Here is an 18057-nt window from a genome sequence, read left to right as displayed (position 1 = left end):
AACATCTTAAAGTTTTAAACATTTTATCTCATGTCTCTTTTAAAATAGTATAATCTTATGTTAAACATTTTAAAATCTCTTAATACCATTAAAACACATATTTACCAACTATAAATTTCAAAATCTACAGGAAGAATATTATATCATTTTATCTTAGAGTAGCCTTTAACAATACCAATGTAACTAAACTTTTCAATTTACTAGAGTCTTCCTTCCCCCGAAAGAAAAAAAAAGAAAACAAAAACTTAATCTTCTGTTCTTCTCTTCTTTCGATATTTTTTCCAATCCTTCTTCTTTATTAAGTCTTGCAACATTCCCCCCAATTTTATTTTTGAAAATTTTAAAATGTTGATTTGAGGTTGATATTTCTGAAAAACTGGCTCTCTTCTTGAAGTCACTTTTTCTAATTTAAAATCCCCATTCCGACTCTTCTTGCTTATATAATCATTCAGTCCATTCCTTTGTCCATATAGCCAGAATTTGTTGCCATAAAATTTATCAGCTTGCAATGATAAATCTATTTGTTGCTTTTCTATCAATTGAATGGAAGTGTCTGCCCCGACCTTTGTTTCAACTGTGCCAGCCTGCCTTTCAATCCTAACAGCCTCATGGTCTTCCAAAGGCAAACTCCTCAGAAAATTTTTCTGCTGGCCATCCAACAACTCTTTATGATTTTCCAAGCTGTTTTTTGAAAAAGCTCTTTCAATTGTATCCAAAATTTTCGGTTGGCTCCACGAGGCTCGAAGACGCTCTTTTACGAGCGCCTGATCCCCAGTTCCGTAAAAGCCCCAGAACAGCCGAAAAACTGCTGTCTGGAGGCTTGGAACCCTCTCCCCGGGCAAAGGGGAGAGAGAACAGCCGACAGGCGGAAGTAGAGCCCCCCCAAGTGTGCCAGGAGAAATCCTGGGGCGCGAAGGGTGTGGACTCCCTATTGAAGCCTGTCAAGCTGCTCCAGACCAGGGACAACTCCGCTGAAGCGGAGCTAGAAGCCGCGACCAAAATCTGCTGAAAAGAAATGAGGGGACTTTTAACATCTTTACCTTGATTGCAGACAGAGCAAATCAGGAGAAAAAAGAAAAAAAATTGCAAGTAATACTTTAACTCCGTTTTAAAATGCAGAAAATGGCGCCTGAGGGCGGGAGGAGGAAGCTACTAGGGAAAGTGCTTGTTAAGCTTGTTAACATTTGCAACATTGATACAGCTACCGGATTACACGTTAAGAGAAAGTTTTAAAGTGGAAGCGGCAAGGAAAAGAATTTGGTACTGAGGAGAAGAATTTGGTATTGACTTTAACTAAAATTTTGCTTTTATACTGTGTGGAAAATAGTTGGAATTGTCACCCTAATAGCTGGATAAATACAAAGTGGCTGAAAGATGGCTGACATCAGGGCTGGTGAATCAGCAAACCCTCAAGCTGTGACTGTTAAAGATTTATTATTTCTTAACATCACTTAACATCAATATGGAAATAGAAAAGGAGGAATATAAATTGCAGGCATTCACAGATGATTTGGTATTTATTTTAGAAGATCCGCAAGAAATAGGACCAAAGTTATTAAAAAGAATAGAAGAATATGGTGAGGTGGCAGGACTGAAAATCAATAAGGACAAAATGAAAATTTTAGTGAAAAATATCACAGAGAAGCAGAAAAGGGACTTGACGGAGAGATTAGATATCTAGATTGCAAACAAAGTAAAATATTTAGGGGTAAAATTTACAGCAAGATGTGTAACGATTAAGAAAGACAACTACTACAAGCTAAAAAAGAAAATTGAGGTAGATTTGGATAGATGGAAAAACCTGCAATCATCATTAATAGGAAAAATAGCTACAATTAAAATGAACATATTACCAAGAGTATTGTTTTTATTCCAATCTTGATAAAATTGGAGAAAAAATACTTTAAAGAGCTCAATAAGATAATAACGAAATATATATGGCAGGGTAAAAAGGCGAGAATCAATCTAAAAATGCTACAAGACGTAAGAGCTATGGGAGGGTTTGGACTACCGAATTGGAAATTATATTAGCAGGCAGCAGCACTAACTTGGATGAAGGAATGGATTGTATTGAGAAATATAAGGTTATTAGCATTGGAGGAACATGACCTGCATTTAGGTTGGCATGCTTTTTTATGATATGGGGAAAATAAGATACATGGTTACTTCCAAAGACAGTATATAAGAAATGCTTTGTTATTAGTATGGGAAAAAATTAGAGAGCAACACTACTTGAAGATATCAGTCTGGCTTTTGACGATGGAAGCACATATACATCCAAATATTATTAATATGGGAAATATTGTTAGTTACAAAGATATTTTGTCAGATAAGGGGGAACTTAAAATGAAATGTGAATTGGAAAAGCAGGGGATTGATATGGATTAGTACACACAGTTGCAAATACGATCTAGATATTAAAAGGATGCTAAACTTTATGGTTTTTATATGGAACTGACAGAATTGGATAAGATATTGACAGGAATAGAAGAGAGAATGATAAAAAAAAATTGTACAGTTACTTATTGAGCATTAAATTAGGAGAAGAACAAATTAAAGGAACAATGATAGCATGGGCAAAAAACTTCGGTCACACGATAGAGCGAGATAAATGGCAGCAACTATGGGATAGGAATTACAAATTAACACCATCAACTGCATACAAGGAAAATCTATATAAGATGTTTTACAGATGGCACTTAGCACCAGAAAGACTGGCCAAAATGTTTAAAGATAAATCAACTAAATGTTGGAAATGCCAACAGACACCGGGGTTGTATTATCATATGTGGTGGACGTGTGGGGAAGCAAAAAGATACTGGGCAAAAATTTGTATGTGGCTGGAGAAGATGACGCAACAACATATTGATTTAAAACTGGAATTGTTCCTGTTGGGGATTTTATCGTGAATTATAGTAAAGAAACTGTATATTTGATTATTGATATAATAACCTCAGCTAGAATTATATTTGCACAAAATTGGAAAAGCGAAGAGATCCCTATAGATGAAAAAGTGACTAAGAAAATATTAGAATGTGCAGAAATGAACAGGTTAACACTTGCAATTCTAGAAAAGGAAGAATATATGGGAGTTATTTTATCAATGGTTAGAGAATAAATATGAAATTAATGTATTGTAAAAGTAGATAAGTAAAGAAGAGAAGTGTTAGTTTATGTCATTTTATCATTATTATTATTTAGTATTAATATAAGAATGAATGTAAGAAATTAATATGGTGGTAAGTTTAATTGTTAAGACACAAAGAAATGTATATTCAGATGACACACTAAGATGTGTGATGGAATGTTTGTATTAAAAGAAAATTTAATTTTTTTTAAAAAAAAGTAATAGATAGCATGCACCAAAACCAGTTTTGTAAGCAAATCAATTATTTCAAGGACAAGCAGATCCTGAATGTTTCCTTTGAAAGATTTTTTTAAAAAAAACTGCTTTAATTGATAGATAAGATTTATTATTTCTTAACATCACTCACCACCCTCTGTCTCTGTCCCTGTCTCCCTCCCTCCCTCTGTCCCTCCCTCCCCCCCCTCTCTTCATTTTAATTTAATTATTAGATTTCTCTCTTCAGGAGCTCAAGACAGTCACCCAGAGAACTCCTCTGACTGAGGATGGAATGTAGCTTTTGCTTCCTCAGGGCCAGTCCAACCTCCATCCACCCATCCTCCCTCTCTTAACATTTATACAGTTGCCCATCTTATATCATTATTTAGTAAGGTTACCACACACATACAAGTTAAATAACAGGCAAGTTAAATAACAGAAATATGCTCAGATGTGTCCATCAATAAAACCAATAATATATTCATGGCTAGAATTTCATCTGAGATTTGATGGGCTTCTACATAGCAAATAATAGCAGGTGGGTTTGCCTGCCTTGTCTGTCTCTCTGACATGCACACACAATATTGCATGTCTTACTTAATGCAGCTACTAATTAACTCTTATTATCATTCTCACCTGAGGTTTTTTCTTCTACCCAGGCATTTATATGTCTTCTTGAATCTTCTGAAGCTTGTGTGAAGTTAAGTTTCTCCAGACCTGCATGGTAGAATCTCTGAGTGGATTCTATAAATGACTTAAGAAACAATGACATCTCAATAACAGAAGCAAATATAAAGAACAAGAATTGATTTTGTCTCATTTTTCTACGAACTAAAAATCAGGAAACATTATTTATTACACTGAATACTATCTAAAACCAGCCAATGCCATTGGATAGTTGATACAGCCTAGAAAAAGTTTATCAGATATTAGGAACTATATAGAATTATCCTAAAATAACAGTTTATTCAAAAATATATCTGGCAATTATGGGTCACATGGTTCTATTTATGACTTTTATTTGATAGTTCTATATTTAGGAACATTCCACTGGATGTTCCTGTAACATTCCCAGTAAAAGCAGCTAGACTTTTAAATTTCCCCTCTAGACAACTCAATGAACGAAATAAAGCTACAGGAATATTTGGTACCTTATTAGAGCCAAACTGCAATTGCAATGAGACAGGCAAACATTAAAACAAACAGAGCATTTATGGTTGTTTCCAGCCAGTTCTCCAACATGTATGTAACTTACTGCAAGAAAATCATATGATGTTTCTCCAAAGAGCTGGTTGACTAGACTGAGGCTATAATTAGCACCTGGTTTGTTGATATCAGAAATAACTTTCTCAAATCTTTGGTGAACCTCTCCATCGTTGAGTACAGAAAGCACCTATAATATGACATATGCTTAATCAAATTAAGTTTAACATCAATTCTAAATGTAATTACAAACAGTAAATGTTTGTAAATGTAATTACAAACAGTAAAAATCATAGCTGAGTTTCATTTCCGCACCCTCAAACATCATTTTTTTTGAGCATTACTCCCTAATAGAGTTCTAAATTTAACATTAAGCCTCTTTCCTTCAAAAAATTGAACATCTTAAAGTTTTAAACATTTTATCTCATGTCTCTTTTAAAATAGTATAATCTTATGTTAAACATTTTAAAATCTCTTAATACCATTAAAACACATATTTACCAACTATAAATTTCAAAATCTACAGGAAGAATATTATATCATTTTATCTTAGAGTAGCCTTTAACAATACCAATGTAACTAAACTTTTCAATTTACTAGAGTCTTCCTTCCCCCGAAAGAAAAAAAAAGAAAACAAAAACTTAATCTTCTGTTCTTCTCTTCTTTCGATATTTTTTCCAATCCTTCTTCTTTATTAAGTCTTGCAACATTCCCCCCAATTTTATTTTTGAAAATTTTAAAATGTTGATTTGAGGTTGATATTTCTGAAAAACTGGCTCTCTTCTTGAAGTCACTTTTTCTAATTTAAAATCCCCATTCCGACTCTTCTTGCTTATATAATCATTCAGTCCATTCCTTTGTCCATATAGCCAGAATTTGTTGCCATAAAATTTATCAGCTTGCAATGATAAATCTATTTGTTGCTTTTCTATCAATTGAATGGAAGTGTCTGCCCCGACCTTTGTTTCAACTGTGCCAGCCTGCCTTTCAATCCTAACAGCCTCATGGTCTTCCAAAGGCAAACTCCTCAGAAAATTTTTCTGCTGGCCATCCAACAACTCTTTATGATTTTCCAAGCTGTTTTTTGAAAAAGCTCTTTCAATTGTATCCAAAATTTTCGGTTGGCTCCACGAGGCTCGAAGACGCTCTTTTACGAGCGCCTGATCCCCAGTTCCGTAAAAGCCCCAGAACAGCCGAAAAACTGCTGTCTGGAGGCTTGGAACCCTCTCCCCGGGCAAAGGGGAGAGAGAACAGCCGACAGGCGGAAGTAGAGCCCCCCCAAGTGTGCCAGGAGAAATCCTGGGGCGCGAAGGGTGTGGACTCCCTATTGAAGCCTGTCAAGCTGCTCCAGACCAGGGACAACTCCGCTGAAGCGGAGCTAGAAGCCGCGACCAAAATCTGCTGAAAAGAAATGAGGGGACTTTTAACATCTTTACCTTGATTGCAGACAGAGCAAATCAGGAGAAAAAAGAAAAAAAATTGCAAGTAATACTTTAACTCCGTTTTAAAATGCAGAAAATGGCGCCTGAGGGCGGGAGGAGGAAGCTACTAGGGAAAGTGCTTGTTAAGCTTGTTAACATTTGCAACATTGATACAGCTACCGGATTACACGTTAAGAGAAAGTTTTAAAGTGGAAGCGGCAAGGAAAAGAATTTGGTACTGAGGAGAAGAATTTGGTATTGACTTTAACTAAAATTTTGCTTTTATACTGTGTGGAAAATAGTTGGAATTGTCACCCTAATAGCTGGATAAATACAAAGTGGCTGAAAGATGGCTGACATCAGGGCTGGTGAATCAGCAAACCCTCAAGCTGTGACTGTTAAAGATTTATTATTTCTTAACATCACTTAACATCAATATGGAAATAGAAAAGGAGGAATATAAATTGCAGGCATTCACAGATGATTTGGTATTTATTTTAGAAGATCCGCAAGAAATAGGACCAAAGTTATTAAAAAGAATAGAAGAATATGGTGAGGTGGCAGGACTGAAAATCAATAAGGACAAAATGAAAATTTTAGTGAAAAATATCACAGAGAAGCAGAAAAGGGACTTGACGGAGAGATTAGATATCTAGATTGCAAACAAAGTAAAATATTTAGGGGTAAAATTTACAGCAAGATGTGTAACGATTAAGAAAGACAACTACTACAAGCTAAAAAAGAAAATTGAGGTAGATTTGGATAGATGGAAAAACCTGCAATCATCATTAATAGGAAAAATAGCTACAATTAAAATGAACATATTACCAAGAGTATTGTTTTTATTCCAATCTTGATAAAATTGGAGAAAAAATACTTTAAAGAGCTCAATAAGATAATAACGAAATATATATGGCAGGGTAAAAAGGCGAGAATCAATCTAAAAATGCTACAAGACGTAAGAGCTATGGGAGGGTTTGGACTACCGAATTGGAAATTATATTAGCAGGCAGCAGCACTAACTTGGATGAAGGAATGGATTGTATTGAGAAATATAAGGTTATTAGCATTGGAGGAACATGACCTGCATTTAGGTTGGCATGCTTTTTTATGATATGGGGAAAATAAGATACATGGTTACTTCCAAAGACAGTATATAAGAAATGCTTTGTTATTAGTATGGGAAAAAATTAGAGAGCAACACTACTTGAAGATATCAGTCTGGCTTTTGACGATGGAAGCACATATACATCCAAATATTATTAATATGGGAAATATTGTTAGTTACAAAGATATTTTGTCAGATAAGGGGGAACTTAAAATGAAATGTGAATTGGAAAAGCAGGGGATTGATATGGATTAGTACACACAGTTGCAAATACGATCTAGATATTAAAAGGATGCTAAACTTTATGGTTTTTATATGGAACTGACAGAATTGGATAAGATATTGACAGGAATAGAAGAGAGAATGATAAAAAAAAATTGTACAGTTACTTATTGAGCATTAAATTAGGAGAAGAACAAATTAAAGGAACAATGATAGCATGGGCAAAAAACTTCGGTCACACGATAGAGCGAGATAAATGGCAGCAACTATGGGATAGGAATTACAAATTAACACCATCAACTGCATACAAGGAAAATCTATATAAGATGTTTTACAGATGGCACTTAGCACCAGAAAGACTGGCCAAAATGTTTAAAGATAAATCAACTAAATGTTGGAAATGCCAACAGACACCGGGGTTGTATTATCATATGTGGTGGACGTGTGGGGAAGCAAAAAGATACTGGGCAAAAATTTGTATGTGGCTGGAGAAGATGACGCAACAACATATTGATTTAAAACTGGAATTGTTCCTGTTGGGGATTTTATCGTGAATTATAGTAAAGAAACTGTATATTTGATTATTGATATAATAACCTCAGCTAGAATTATATTTGCACAAAATTGGAAAAGCGAAGAGATCCCTATAGATGAAAAAGTGACTAAGAAAATATTAGAATGTGCAGAAATGAACAGGTTAACACTTGCAATTCTAGAAAAGGAAGAATATATGGGAGTTATTTTATCAATGGTTAGAGAATAAATATGAAATTAATGTATTGTAAAAGTAGATAAGTAAAGAAGAGAAGTGTTAGTTTATGTCATTTTATCATTATTATTATTTAGTATTAATATAAGAATGAATGTAAGAAATTAATATGGTGGTAAGTTTAATTGTTAAGACACAAAGAAATGTATATTCAGATGACACACTAAGATGTGTGATGGAATGTTTGTATTAAAAGAAAATTTAATTTTTTTTTAAAAAAAGTAATAGATAGCATGCACCAAAACCAGTTTTGTAAGCAAATCAATTATTTCAAGGACAAGCAGATCCTGAATGTTTCCTTTGAAAGATTTTTTTAAAAAAAACTGCTTTAATTGATAGATAAGATTTATTATTTCTTAACATCACTCACCACCCTCTGTCTCTGTCCCTGTCTCCCTCCCTCCCTCTGTCCCTCCCTCCCCCCCCCTCTTCATTTTAATTTAATTATTAGATTTCTCTCTTCAGGAGCTCAAGACAGTCACCCAGAGAACTCCTCTGACTGAGGATGGAATGTAGCTTTTGCTTCCTCAGGGCCAGTCCAACCTCCATCCACCCATCCTCCCTCTCTTAACATTTATACAGTTGCCCATCTTATATCATTATTTAGTAAGGTTACCACACACATACAAGTTAAATAACAGGCAAGTTAAATAACAGAAATATGCTCAGATGTGTCCATCAATAAAACCAATAATATATTCATGGCTAGAATTTCATCTGAGATTTGATGGGCTTCTACATAGCAAATAATAGCAGGTGGGTTTGCCTGCCTTGTCTGTCTCTCTGACATGCACACACAATATTGCATGTCTTACTTAATGCAGCTACTAATTAACTCTTATTATCATTCTCACCTGAGGTTTTTTCTTCTACCCAGGCATTTATATGTCTTCTTGAATCTTCTGAAGCTTGTGTGAAGTTAAGTTTCTCCAGACCTGCATGGTAGAATCTCTGAGTGGATTCTATAAATGACTTAAGAAACAATGACATCTCAATAACAGAAGCAAATATAAAGAACAAGAATTGATTTTGTCTCATTTTTCTACGAACTAAAAATCAGGAAACATTATTTATTACACTGAATACTATCTAAAACCAGCCAATGCCATTGGATAGTTGATACAGCCTAGAAAAAGTTTATCAGATATTAGGAACTATATAGAATTATCCTAAAATAACAGTTTATTCAAAAATATATCTGGCAATTATGGGTCACATGGTTCTATTTATGACTTTTATTTGATAGTTCTATATTTAGGAACATTCCACTGGATGTTCCTGTAACATTCCCAGTAAAAGCAGCTAGACTTTTAAATTTCCCCTCTAGACAACTCAATGAACGAAATAAAGCTACAGGAATATTTGGTACCTTATTAGAGCCAAACTGCAATTGCAATGAGACAGGCAAACATTAAAACAAACAGAGCATTTATGGTTGTTTCCAGCCAGTTCTCCAACATGTATGTAACTTACTGCAAGAAAATCATATGATGTTTCTCCAAAGAGCTGGTTGACTAGACTGAGGCTATAATTAGCACCTGGTTTGTTGATATCAGAAATAACTTTCTCAAATCTTTGGTGAACCTCTCCATCGTTGAGTACAGAAAGCACCTATAATATGACATATGCTTAATCAAATTAAGTTTAACATCAATTCTAAATGTAATACCACAATAGCAGACTTTGGAAAACCTTAGATATTTCAAACAAACAAAATGAAGTCAATTTTAGGACTTAAACTCGAGGTAGCATGATTTTCCTACCACAGCATATCATTAAATTGTCCTTATATTGGAGTAATTGTTGGTGAAGGGTATCTCGAGGATCCACAGAAATGATTTTTCAAACCCTGGGACTTCATGTTAAGGACTTTTGTCTGAAGTAATACCATTTGCTAAGAGTCATGGTGGCGCAGTAGTTAGAATGCAGTATTGCAGGCTAACTCACTGCTCACTTCAGGAGTTCAATTCTGAATGGTTGAAAGTTGACTCAACCTTCCATCCTTCTAAGTTTGGTAAAATGAGGACCCAGATTGTTGGGGAAAATATGCTGACTCTGTAAACTGCTTAGAGAGGGCCGTAAAGCACTATGAAGTAGTATATAAATCTTAGTGCTATTACTATTGCTATTTCCATAATTAGCAATTGCCATAATGGCTTTGAAGAAGTCAAGCACAGAGGGCTGAATCCCTATCAGACTTCCTATGCATGCTGTTTACATTCCAAGCAAATAGGAGTTGCTCCCATCCTCATGCAAATAGAATCCCAAATCTGAATGAGAATTGAGAGCAGAGTTAAAGAAGCTCAATAACAATGGCATCTGTTGTGCTTGCTGCATTTTTCAAAAGCTAATCAGACAATTGGCAATTGGACAAACAGCATCATCTTAGGAGTGTAGCCAGGGTGAGGTGATAGGCGTACTTGGAATTTTTTAGAGCAGATGATAGATTAGCTGCCCACAGTGGCATTATTGCAAAATGGCCATCGTATAAACTTCATAAATAAATAAAATAGATGTTCTCATAATTGGCTAGCAAGTTTGGGGACCAGCTCACAGCCAACCCCCTTTTTTCTTTTTGATAAAATGTATCTTAATATACCTTGAATAACTGAGCTTCTGTATTATTTCTGGCACCCAACGAGACCATTAGCAGTGCAGAAGACAAACTCAAAGGAGAAAAAAACAAGTTGTTGGAAGGATCATTTGCACTAAGCTTCTTGAAGAGGTTGAGGGCAAAGGTGGTATTTGCCGCAGAAAGGCTGCCCATGTTTTCGAGCCTGGAGAACAAATATAGTATGATATACCACAGATTAACGCCTAGATAATGAGATGACCAAAGCATCCCATCCATGTTCTGCTTGATCGTTCTACTTGAACAATTATTCTACTTGCTTTAAGGAATGTGATTTACAGAACCTAGTGAACAAAAAATAAGGGAACTTTACAGCCCACTTCCAGAGTCATATATAATTCCATAAGAACAGCTGCTGATTGTGAAAAGGAGGACACTGCTGTACACTCATGGTCATTTTCTATATTTATGTATGTATGTATGTATGTATGTATGTATGTATGTATGTATGTATTTATTTATTTATTTATTTATTTATTTATTTATTTATTTATTTATTTATTTATTATTCGTATTTCTATGCCACCCACTCTCCGAGGACTCTGGGTGGCTTACAACAAAGACAACATGAACAACATATTGCCCCCAACAATCTGGGTCCTCATTTTACCCACCTCGGAAGGATGGAAGGCTGAGTCAACCTTGAGCCGGTGAGATTTGATCTGCTGATCTGCTGAACTAGCAGTCAGCTGAAGTAGCTGCAGTACTGCACTCTAACCACTGCGCCACCTTGGCTCTATATAGGCAGCTCTCATTTGCATGTGAGGAAGGAGGGGTAGGAGAAGCCAGGTGGATGCCAAATCTTATACAGTAACTAAAGCTACTGAATAAGGATAATTACAGATTCCTAAAGACAAAAGTTTAAGGTATGCAGAGAAATACGATTTGCTTAATCCCCCATTAAAGTGGTCTTTGTTTAGGCCCACACTGCAAAAAAAAATAGGTCTAGAACAAAAATGTGATCTGAATTGAGATGAAACTGCAATTAACTTAAAATTAAAAAGTCATTTTCTTTTGTTTCTGCCACATTTTGAAACCTCAGGTAAAAAGAGGCTTGATCCATTTCCAAATGCATAAATGAGCTTTCTAAGTCTTTGTTTACTGCCATCATTTCTTGGTCTATCTGCTCTAAATTTTTTTCAGTTTGTTCAGTTTTTATTTCCACGGACCTAATATTTTGCTCATTCCTTTGTATCACCTCTTGAATTGAATCCATTTTGTTGTCTAAGTTATGTATGTCGGTTTTCAATTCTCCATGGTTTTTTGTCATTGCCTCCTGAAGTTTCATCATAGTTTCCTGAATCATTACGAGAGTAGTCTGCATCATCTGGGATATCAAATTGGAGTTTGATTTTTCTGTTGGCAGCATTCCTTCTATTGTTCTCTGGGTTGATGGGGAAGCCATCACCACCGTTGGGTTTGATGCCACCTTTTTCCCTTTTATCAGCGATGTAGTGTTGATACTTGTCATTTCTTTTAGAATGTTACTTTGTTCTCCTAAAATTTTATAAATCTTTTCCCAGATTACCACCCACTATTTTTATCACTAATAATAATTTCTTTTATCCCTCTAAGTTAATTTTCTTATAGTTATGTTCCTTTTCCCTTTGTCTATTATTGGCTTGGTCACTTTTATATTACTTTTGGCTTTCTCAATATCTTCTCCCTTTACCTATCAATATTTTAGTGTTTGCTTCTTTCACGTTTTGTTTTTTCTAGGCTCTAGATTTCAGTTTCTATTTTCATTGGTTATCTACTCAAAAACTTATAAAAGCTTACAACTGTAAGTCAATCATAAAGGCATACAATACAATATGGTATAATCATATATCACTTCAAATAGATCTTAATATTAACTTAAATATCCTAATTTATAATAAATATTAATTATAAATAGTTCTATGCTAAATGTAATACCTTCAGCACAATCTGACTAATCTTAAATTACTATCTATGTCAATATTTCATTGTGTATTTGTAAATACAGTTTTATCACAAAAATTGCAGGCACATCATTATTCAGAAAATATCCTATTGCCAAAATGTTAATCACAGATTATAATGTAACAATATAACAATCTAGTTTCTAGTTCACTTAAGATACTTCCTCTGCTTTAACTTTTTTTTTTGTTCTTTTAGTTTAGTTTCCCAATGCTCTATTGTATGTGGATTTCTCAGTTTCTCAGATGGTTTACCAGGAGAATTTTACAAAAACATGGGGGAGCTATTAGAACCCATTCTTTTAGAACTGTATAACGAGGTCCTGTTAGAAGCAAAAATTCCTGTTTCATGGAGAGAAGCAGGGGTGGGTTCTAAATTGTTTTACTACCAGTTCTGTGGGCATGGTTTATTTTGTGGGCATGGCTTGGTGGGGGGTGATGTGACTGGGTGGGCGTGGCTATTTTTTTTTTACTTTTAAAAGCATTTTTTCTACAACCTTAAGAGGTTGCAGAAAACAATGCTTTGAAAAGCCTCTGCCTATCAGGCAACTCAGCTGGGATCATCAGAGGCTTTTCAAAGCATTTTTTTACCACCTCTTTGGCCGAAGAGGTTGCAGAAAACAATGCTTTGAAAGGCCTGTGCCGATCAGGCAACTCAGCTGGGATTATCAGAGGCTTTTCAAAGCATTTTTTTTACCACCTCTTCAGCCAAAAATATTGCAGAAAAAATGCTTTGAAAAGCCTCTGATGATCCCAGCTGAGCCGCGATATCATCAGAGGCTTTTGTTTTTACTTTTAAAAGCATTTTTTTGGCCAAAGAGGTTGTAGAAAAAATGCTTTTAAAAGTTAAAAAAAAGCCTCTGATGAGGTGGGTGGGGTAAGCAAGTGGCAGGGACCGGTTTGGGGGCATGGCCAGTCAATGTTATTACCAGTTCTTGGAACTACTACAAATTTTTACTACCGGTTGCGAACCGGTGCGAACCAGGAGCAACCCACCACTGGAGAGAAGCATATATCACAGTGATTATGAAAGAAGGTACTGACCCAAATCAAATTCAAAACTACAGGCCAATTTTACTTCTGAATGCAGACTACAAGATTTTTATGGCTGTCATAGCAGTAAGGATGAAAAAAAATACTGAATGAGATTATTTACTCTGACCAAAATGGGTTTTTTTTTTTATTTTAAATTTATATACCGCCCTTCTCCCTGAGGACTCAGGGCAGTGTACAGCCAGAATTAAAAAACATGAAATACAAATATTAAAAACAATTAAAATCTATATAAATTTGGCCCAAAATTAAAAATACAAACCAATTAAAACATTTAAAATTTCTTCTTAAGCCAGCCCGGCTTGCTGGAAAAAGTGGGTTTTAAGGGCACAGCGGAAGGCGCTAAGGTCTTGAATTCTCCTTATCTCTGGGGGCAACTGATTCCAGAGGGTAGGTGCCCCCACAGAGAAGGCCCTCCCCCTGGGGGTCACCAGCCTGCATTGATTGGCTGATGGCACCCTGAGGAGGCCCTCTCTGTGGGAGCGCACAGGACGATGGGAGGTCGTTGGTAGCAGCAGGCGGTCTCGAAGATAGCTAGGCCCGATGCCATGGAGCGCTTTAAAGGTGATAACCAGCACCTTGAAGCGCATCCGGAAGACCACTGGGAGCCAGTGCAGCTCACGCAGGAGCGGTGTTACATGGGAGTGCCATGTTGCTCCCATCACTACCCGCGCTGCTGCATTCTGGACCAGTTGGAGCCTCCGGGTGCTCTTCAAGGGGAGCCCCATGTAGAGAGCGTTGCAGTAGTCAAGGCGAGAGGTGACGAGGGCATGAGTGACTGTGCACAGGGAATCCCGATCAAGAAAGGGCCGCAACTGGCGAATCAGGCGAACCTGACAAAAGGTCCCCCTGGTTACAGCTGTCAGATGTTCCTCCAAGGACAGCTGCCTATCCAGGAGGACTCCCAGATTGCGAGCCCCTTCTGTGGGGGCCAAAGACTCTCCCCCAATAGTCAGTGATGGAGTCAAATGACTATATCGGGATGCCGGGAGCCACAGCCACTCAGTCTTGGAAGGGTTGAGCTTGAGCCTGTTCCTCCTCATCCAGATCCACACAGCCTCCAGGCACTGGGACATCACTTCAAGGGCATCATTGGGGTGGCCTGGGGTGGAGATGTACAGCTGGGTGTCATCAGCGTACTGGTGGTATCTCACCCCAAAGCCACGGATGATCTCACCCAGTGGCTTTACATAAATGTTGAACAGAAGGGGCACGAGGACCGATCCCTGCGGCACTCCACAGATAAGAGGCTTCAAGGTCGACCTCTGCCCCCCTGCCAAAATAAACTGCGACCGGTCGGAGAGAAAGGAGGAGAACCACCGCAACACGGTGCCTCCCACCCCCAACTCTTCCAGCCAGTGCAGCATGATACCATGGTCGATGGTATCAAAAGCCACTGAGAGATCTAACAGGACCAGAACAGAGGAGCAACCCCTGTCCCGAGCCCTCCAGAGATCATCAACCAATGCGACCAATGCCGTTTCCGTGCTATGCCCAGACCTGAAACCCGACTGGAACGGATCTAGATAAGATGTTTCCTCCAGGAATTGTGGGAACTGTCGTGCGACCACACTCTCAACAACCTTCGCCATAAAGTGAAGGTTGGAGACAGGACGATAGTTGGCCAATATTGCCGGATCCAGGGATGGCTTCTTGAGGAGAGGCCTCACCACCGCCTCTTTCAAGGCAGCGGGAAAGTGGCCCTCACTCAGCGAAGCGTTGATAACACCCTGGAGCCAGCCTCGTGTAACCTCCCGGGAAGCCAGTACCAACCAGGAGGGACACGGGTCCAGTAAACATGTGGCCGCACTAAGTCTCCCCAAAATCCTGTCCACATCATCGGGAGTCACAGCGTCAAACTCCTCCCAGATAACATTCTCAAGACTATTCCTCGTCACTCTGCCCTGATCTACCCAGTCAGAGTCCAAATCCCGCCGGATCTGAGTGATTTTGTCATACAGGTATTGTCCAAAATCCTCCGCCCTGGCTTCCAAGGGATCCTCCCGCACTCCCGGATGGATCAGGGAGTGGGTCACCCTAAACAGGGCGGCCGGACGATTCCCTGATGACGCAATAGAGGCGGAAAAGTAATTAAACTTTGCCGTCTTTATCGCCACTAGGTAGGTCTTAATATGTGACCTTACCAGTGTTCGATCAGACTCAGCGAGACTGGCCCTCCAACCGCTCTCCAGGCGTCTTTTCCGGTGCTTCATTTCCCTCAGCTCCTTGGTGAACCAAGGAGCCGCACGGGATCGGCACCGGGTCAGAGGCCGCAAAGGCACGACTCAGTCCAAGGCCCCACAAGCCGCCCGATCCCAGGCGGCTACCAGGTCCTCGGCCGAGTCATGTGCTAGAACCTCAGGAAATGGCCCAAGCTCCATCTGGAACCTCTCAGGATCCATCAGGCGCCTGGGGCGGATCCATCTAATTGGATCCGCCTCCCTGCGGCGGGGGGCAGCGGTTCAAAGATCCAGGCGAAGGAGTGAGTGGTCTGTCCATGACAAGGGTTCCATATCTATATCCCCAATAACAAGACCACTCAACCACTGGCCAGAGACAAAAATCAGGTCCAGAGTGTGACCTCCCCTGTGAGTAGGGCCATGAACTAACTGGGTCAGGTCCATGGCCGTCATGGAAGCCATGAACTCCCGAGCCACCTCAGACGTTTCACCAGTGGATGGCAAGTTGAAATCACCCATGACTAAAAGCCTGGGTGTATCTACTGCCACCGTGGCTATCACATCGAGTAGCTCAGGTAGGGCTGCTGCCACGTGGCAGGGAGCCAGATACGTAAGCAACAAGCCCATCTGAACCCCATGACCCCACCTCACAAGGAGGGACTCACATCCGGCTATCTGAGGCACAGTGGTCTCCCTCGGACCCAGATCCTCATTAATAATAACCGCCACCCCCCTCCCCTCCCCTGGGCCCTCGGCTGATGGAATGCTCTGAAGCCTGGTGGGCACATTTCGACCAGAGGGACGCCGCCCTCCGGGCCCAACCAGGTCTCCGTAATACCTGCCAGGTCCGCTCCTCCCTCTTGAATAAGATCGTGAATGAGGGGGGGCCTTATTTACCACGGACCTGGTGTTGCACAGCATCAGCCAAAGGCCCAGATCCTGAGTATCTAAGCCACCTAGTGTCCGAGTGGAGCCTGGGGGACCGGGGCAAGCAATTGCTCTCAGATAGCAAGTGCGAGCCCCCAACACATGATATGGTCCCCTGCTCCCGCCATATCTGCCCCTCCCATTCACCGTGCTGATGGAAAATTCCTCCTCCGGATAGTCCTCCAGCCCCTCCCCAATCCCTCGACCTGCACCCTCCAAACCGTCCCCCTGTGCCGGGCTTGGCTCTGACCCTAGTGGGTTCGTCCCCCCAAACCCCTTGGTCTTCCTCCCGGTTCCCCTTAAAAAATCATTATTCCCACCCCTTAAAAATTTCATTAAAAATTTATGTAGAAAACCCGTCAACCCTCTCTTCGCTGCATGCCATCTAGACAAATTAGAGATAAGACAAGAATAGTATTGAACATATTACAAGGGGAATCCAGAGAAACAAATTGCCCTTGTTTTTCTGGATGCACAAAAAGCATTTGATAATTTAAATTGGAAATATATGATTAACCAAATTAGAGAAATGAAATTCGCCGACAAATTTGAACAAATGATTGAAGCAATTTATTTGTCTCAAAAAGCAAACATAATAAATGGAGATATTACAAAAACATTCAAAATAAAGAAAGGAGTCCACCAGGGATGCCCACTGTCATCTCTGCTTTTTATTTTGACTTTAGAGTTGCTATTGATGAAAATTAGAGCAAACCCAGAGATTAAGGGAACCAAATTAGAATGGAAGAATATAAATTAATGGCATTTGCGGATGATTTGGTATTTTTTTTGGAAGACCCAAAGGAAACAGGACCAATATTATTACAGGAAATAGAAAAATATGGGAAAGTAGTGGGCCTTAAAATTAACAAGACAAATATAAAAATGATAGTCAAAAATTTAACAATACAACAGGAAAGAGAATTAGAAGGGAAATTAGGATTACAGAATATGAGAAAAGTTAAATACCTAGGAATTTGGCTGACAGCGAGGTGCTCTTCAATCAAATAAGACAACTACATAAAGCGTATGCAACAAATTAAAATTGATTTGGAAAGATGAGGGGCATTAAATCTATCCTTACTGGGTCGGATTGCAATGATTAAAATGAATATTCTTCCAAAATCGTTATATTTTTTCCAAACCATTCCCATAAAATTAGATAAGATTTTTTTTTATAGAACTGAATCAAATTGCAACAAAATTTATATGGGCGAAGAAAAAAGCAAGAATAAAATTATCAGACCTTCAGGACAGTA

The 18057-nt window shown here is 38.6% G+C and overlaps 1 protein-coding gene and 1 long non-coding RNA gene across 2 annotated transcripts in view; both read right to left on the bottom strand.

The window, feature by feature from the left end:
- Positions 1–18057, bottom strand: part of LOC117659668 (leukocyte elastase inhibitor-like) — a 29291-nt gene that overhangs the window by 9513 nt on the left and 1721 nt on the right. The window contains exon 2 of the mRNA XM_087890738.1: positions 10666–10843. Coding sequence (XP_087746864.1) covers positions 10666–10833 — 168 coding nt within the window. The 5' untranslated portion in view covers positions 10834–10843. The remainder of the gene's footprint in view (positions 1–10665; positions 10844–18057) is intronic.
- Positions 12–9696, bottom strand: LOC132711662 (uncharacterized). Its single transcript, XR_015733263.1, has 5 exons — positions 9540–9696; positions 8921–9038; positions 4599–4736; positions 3980–4097; positions 12–1005 (listed from the first exon to the last, which is right to left on the bottom strand). It is a non-coding gene; the product is annotated as an uncharacterized LOC132711662 (long non-coding RNA).

The sequence above is a fragment of the Pantherophis guttatus genome, chromosome 3 (assembly GCF_059756535.1).
Source record: "Pantherophis guttatus breed Tessera chromosome 3, ASM5975653v1, whole genome shotgun sequence".
Taxonomy (NCBI): domain Eukaryota; kingdom Metazoa; phylum Chordata; class Lepidosauria; order Squamata; family Colubridae; genus Pantherophis; species Pantherophis guttatus.
Note: the sequence above shows the minus strand (reverse complement) of the source record. Positions and strands in the feature narration are given on the sequence as shown.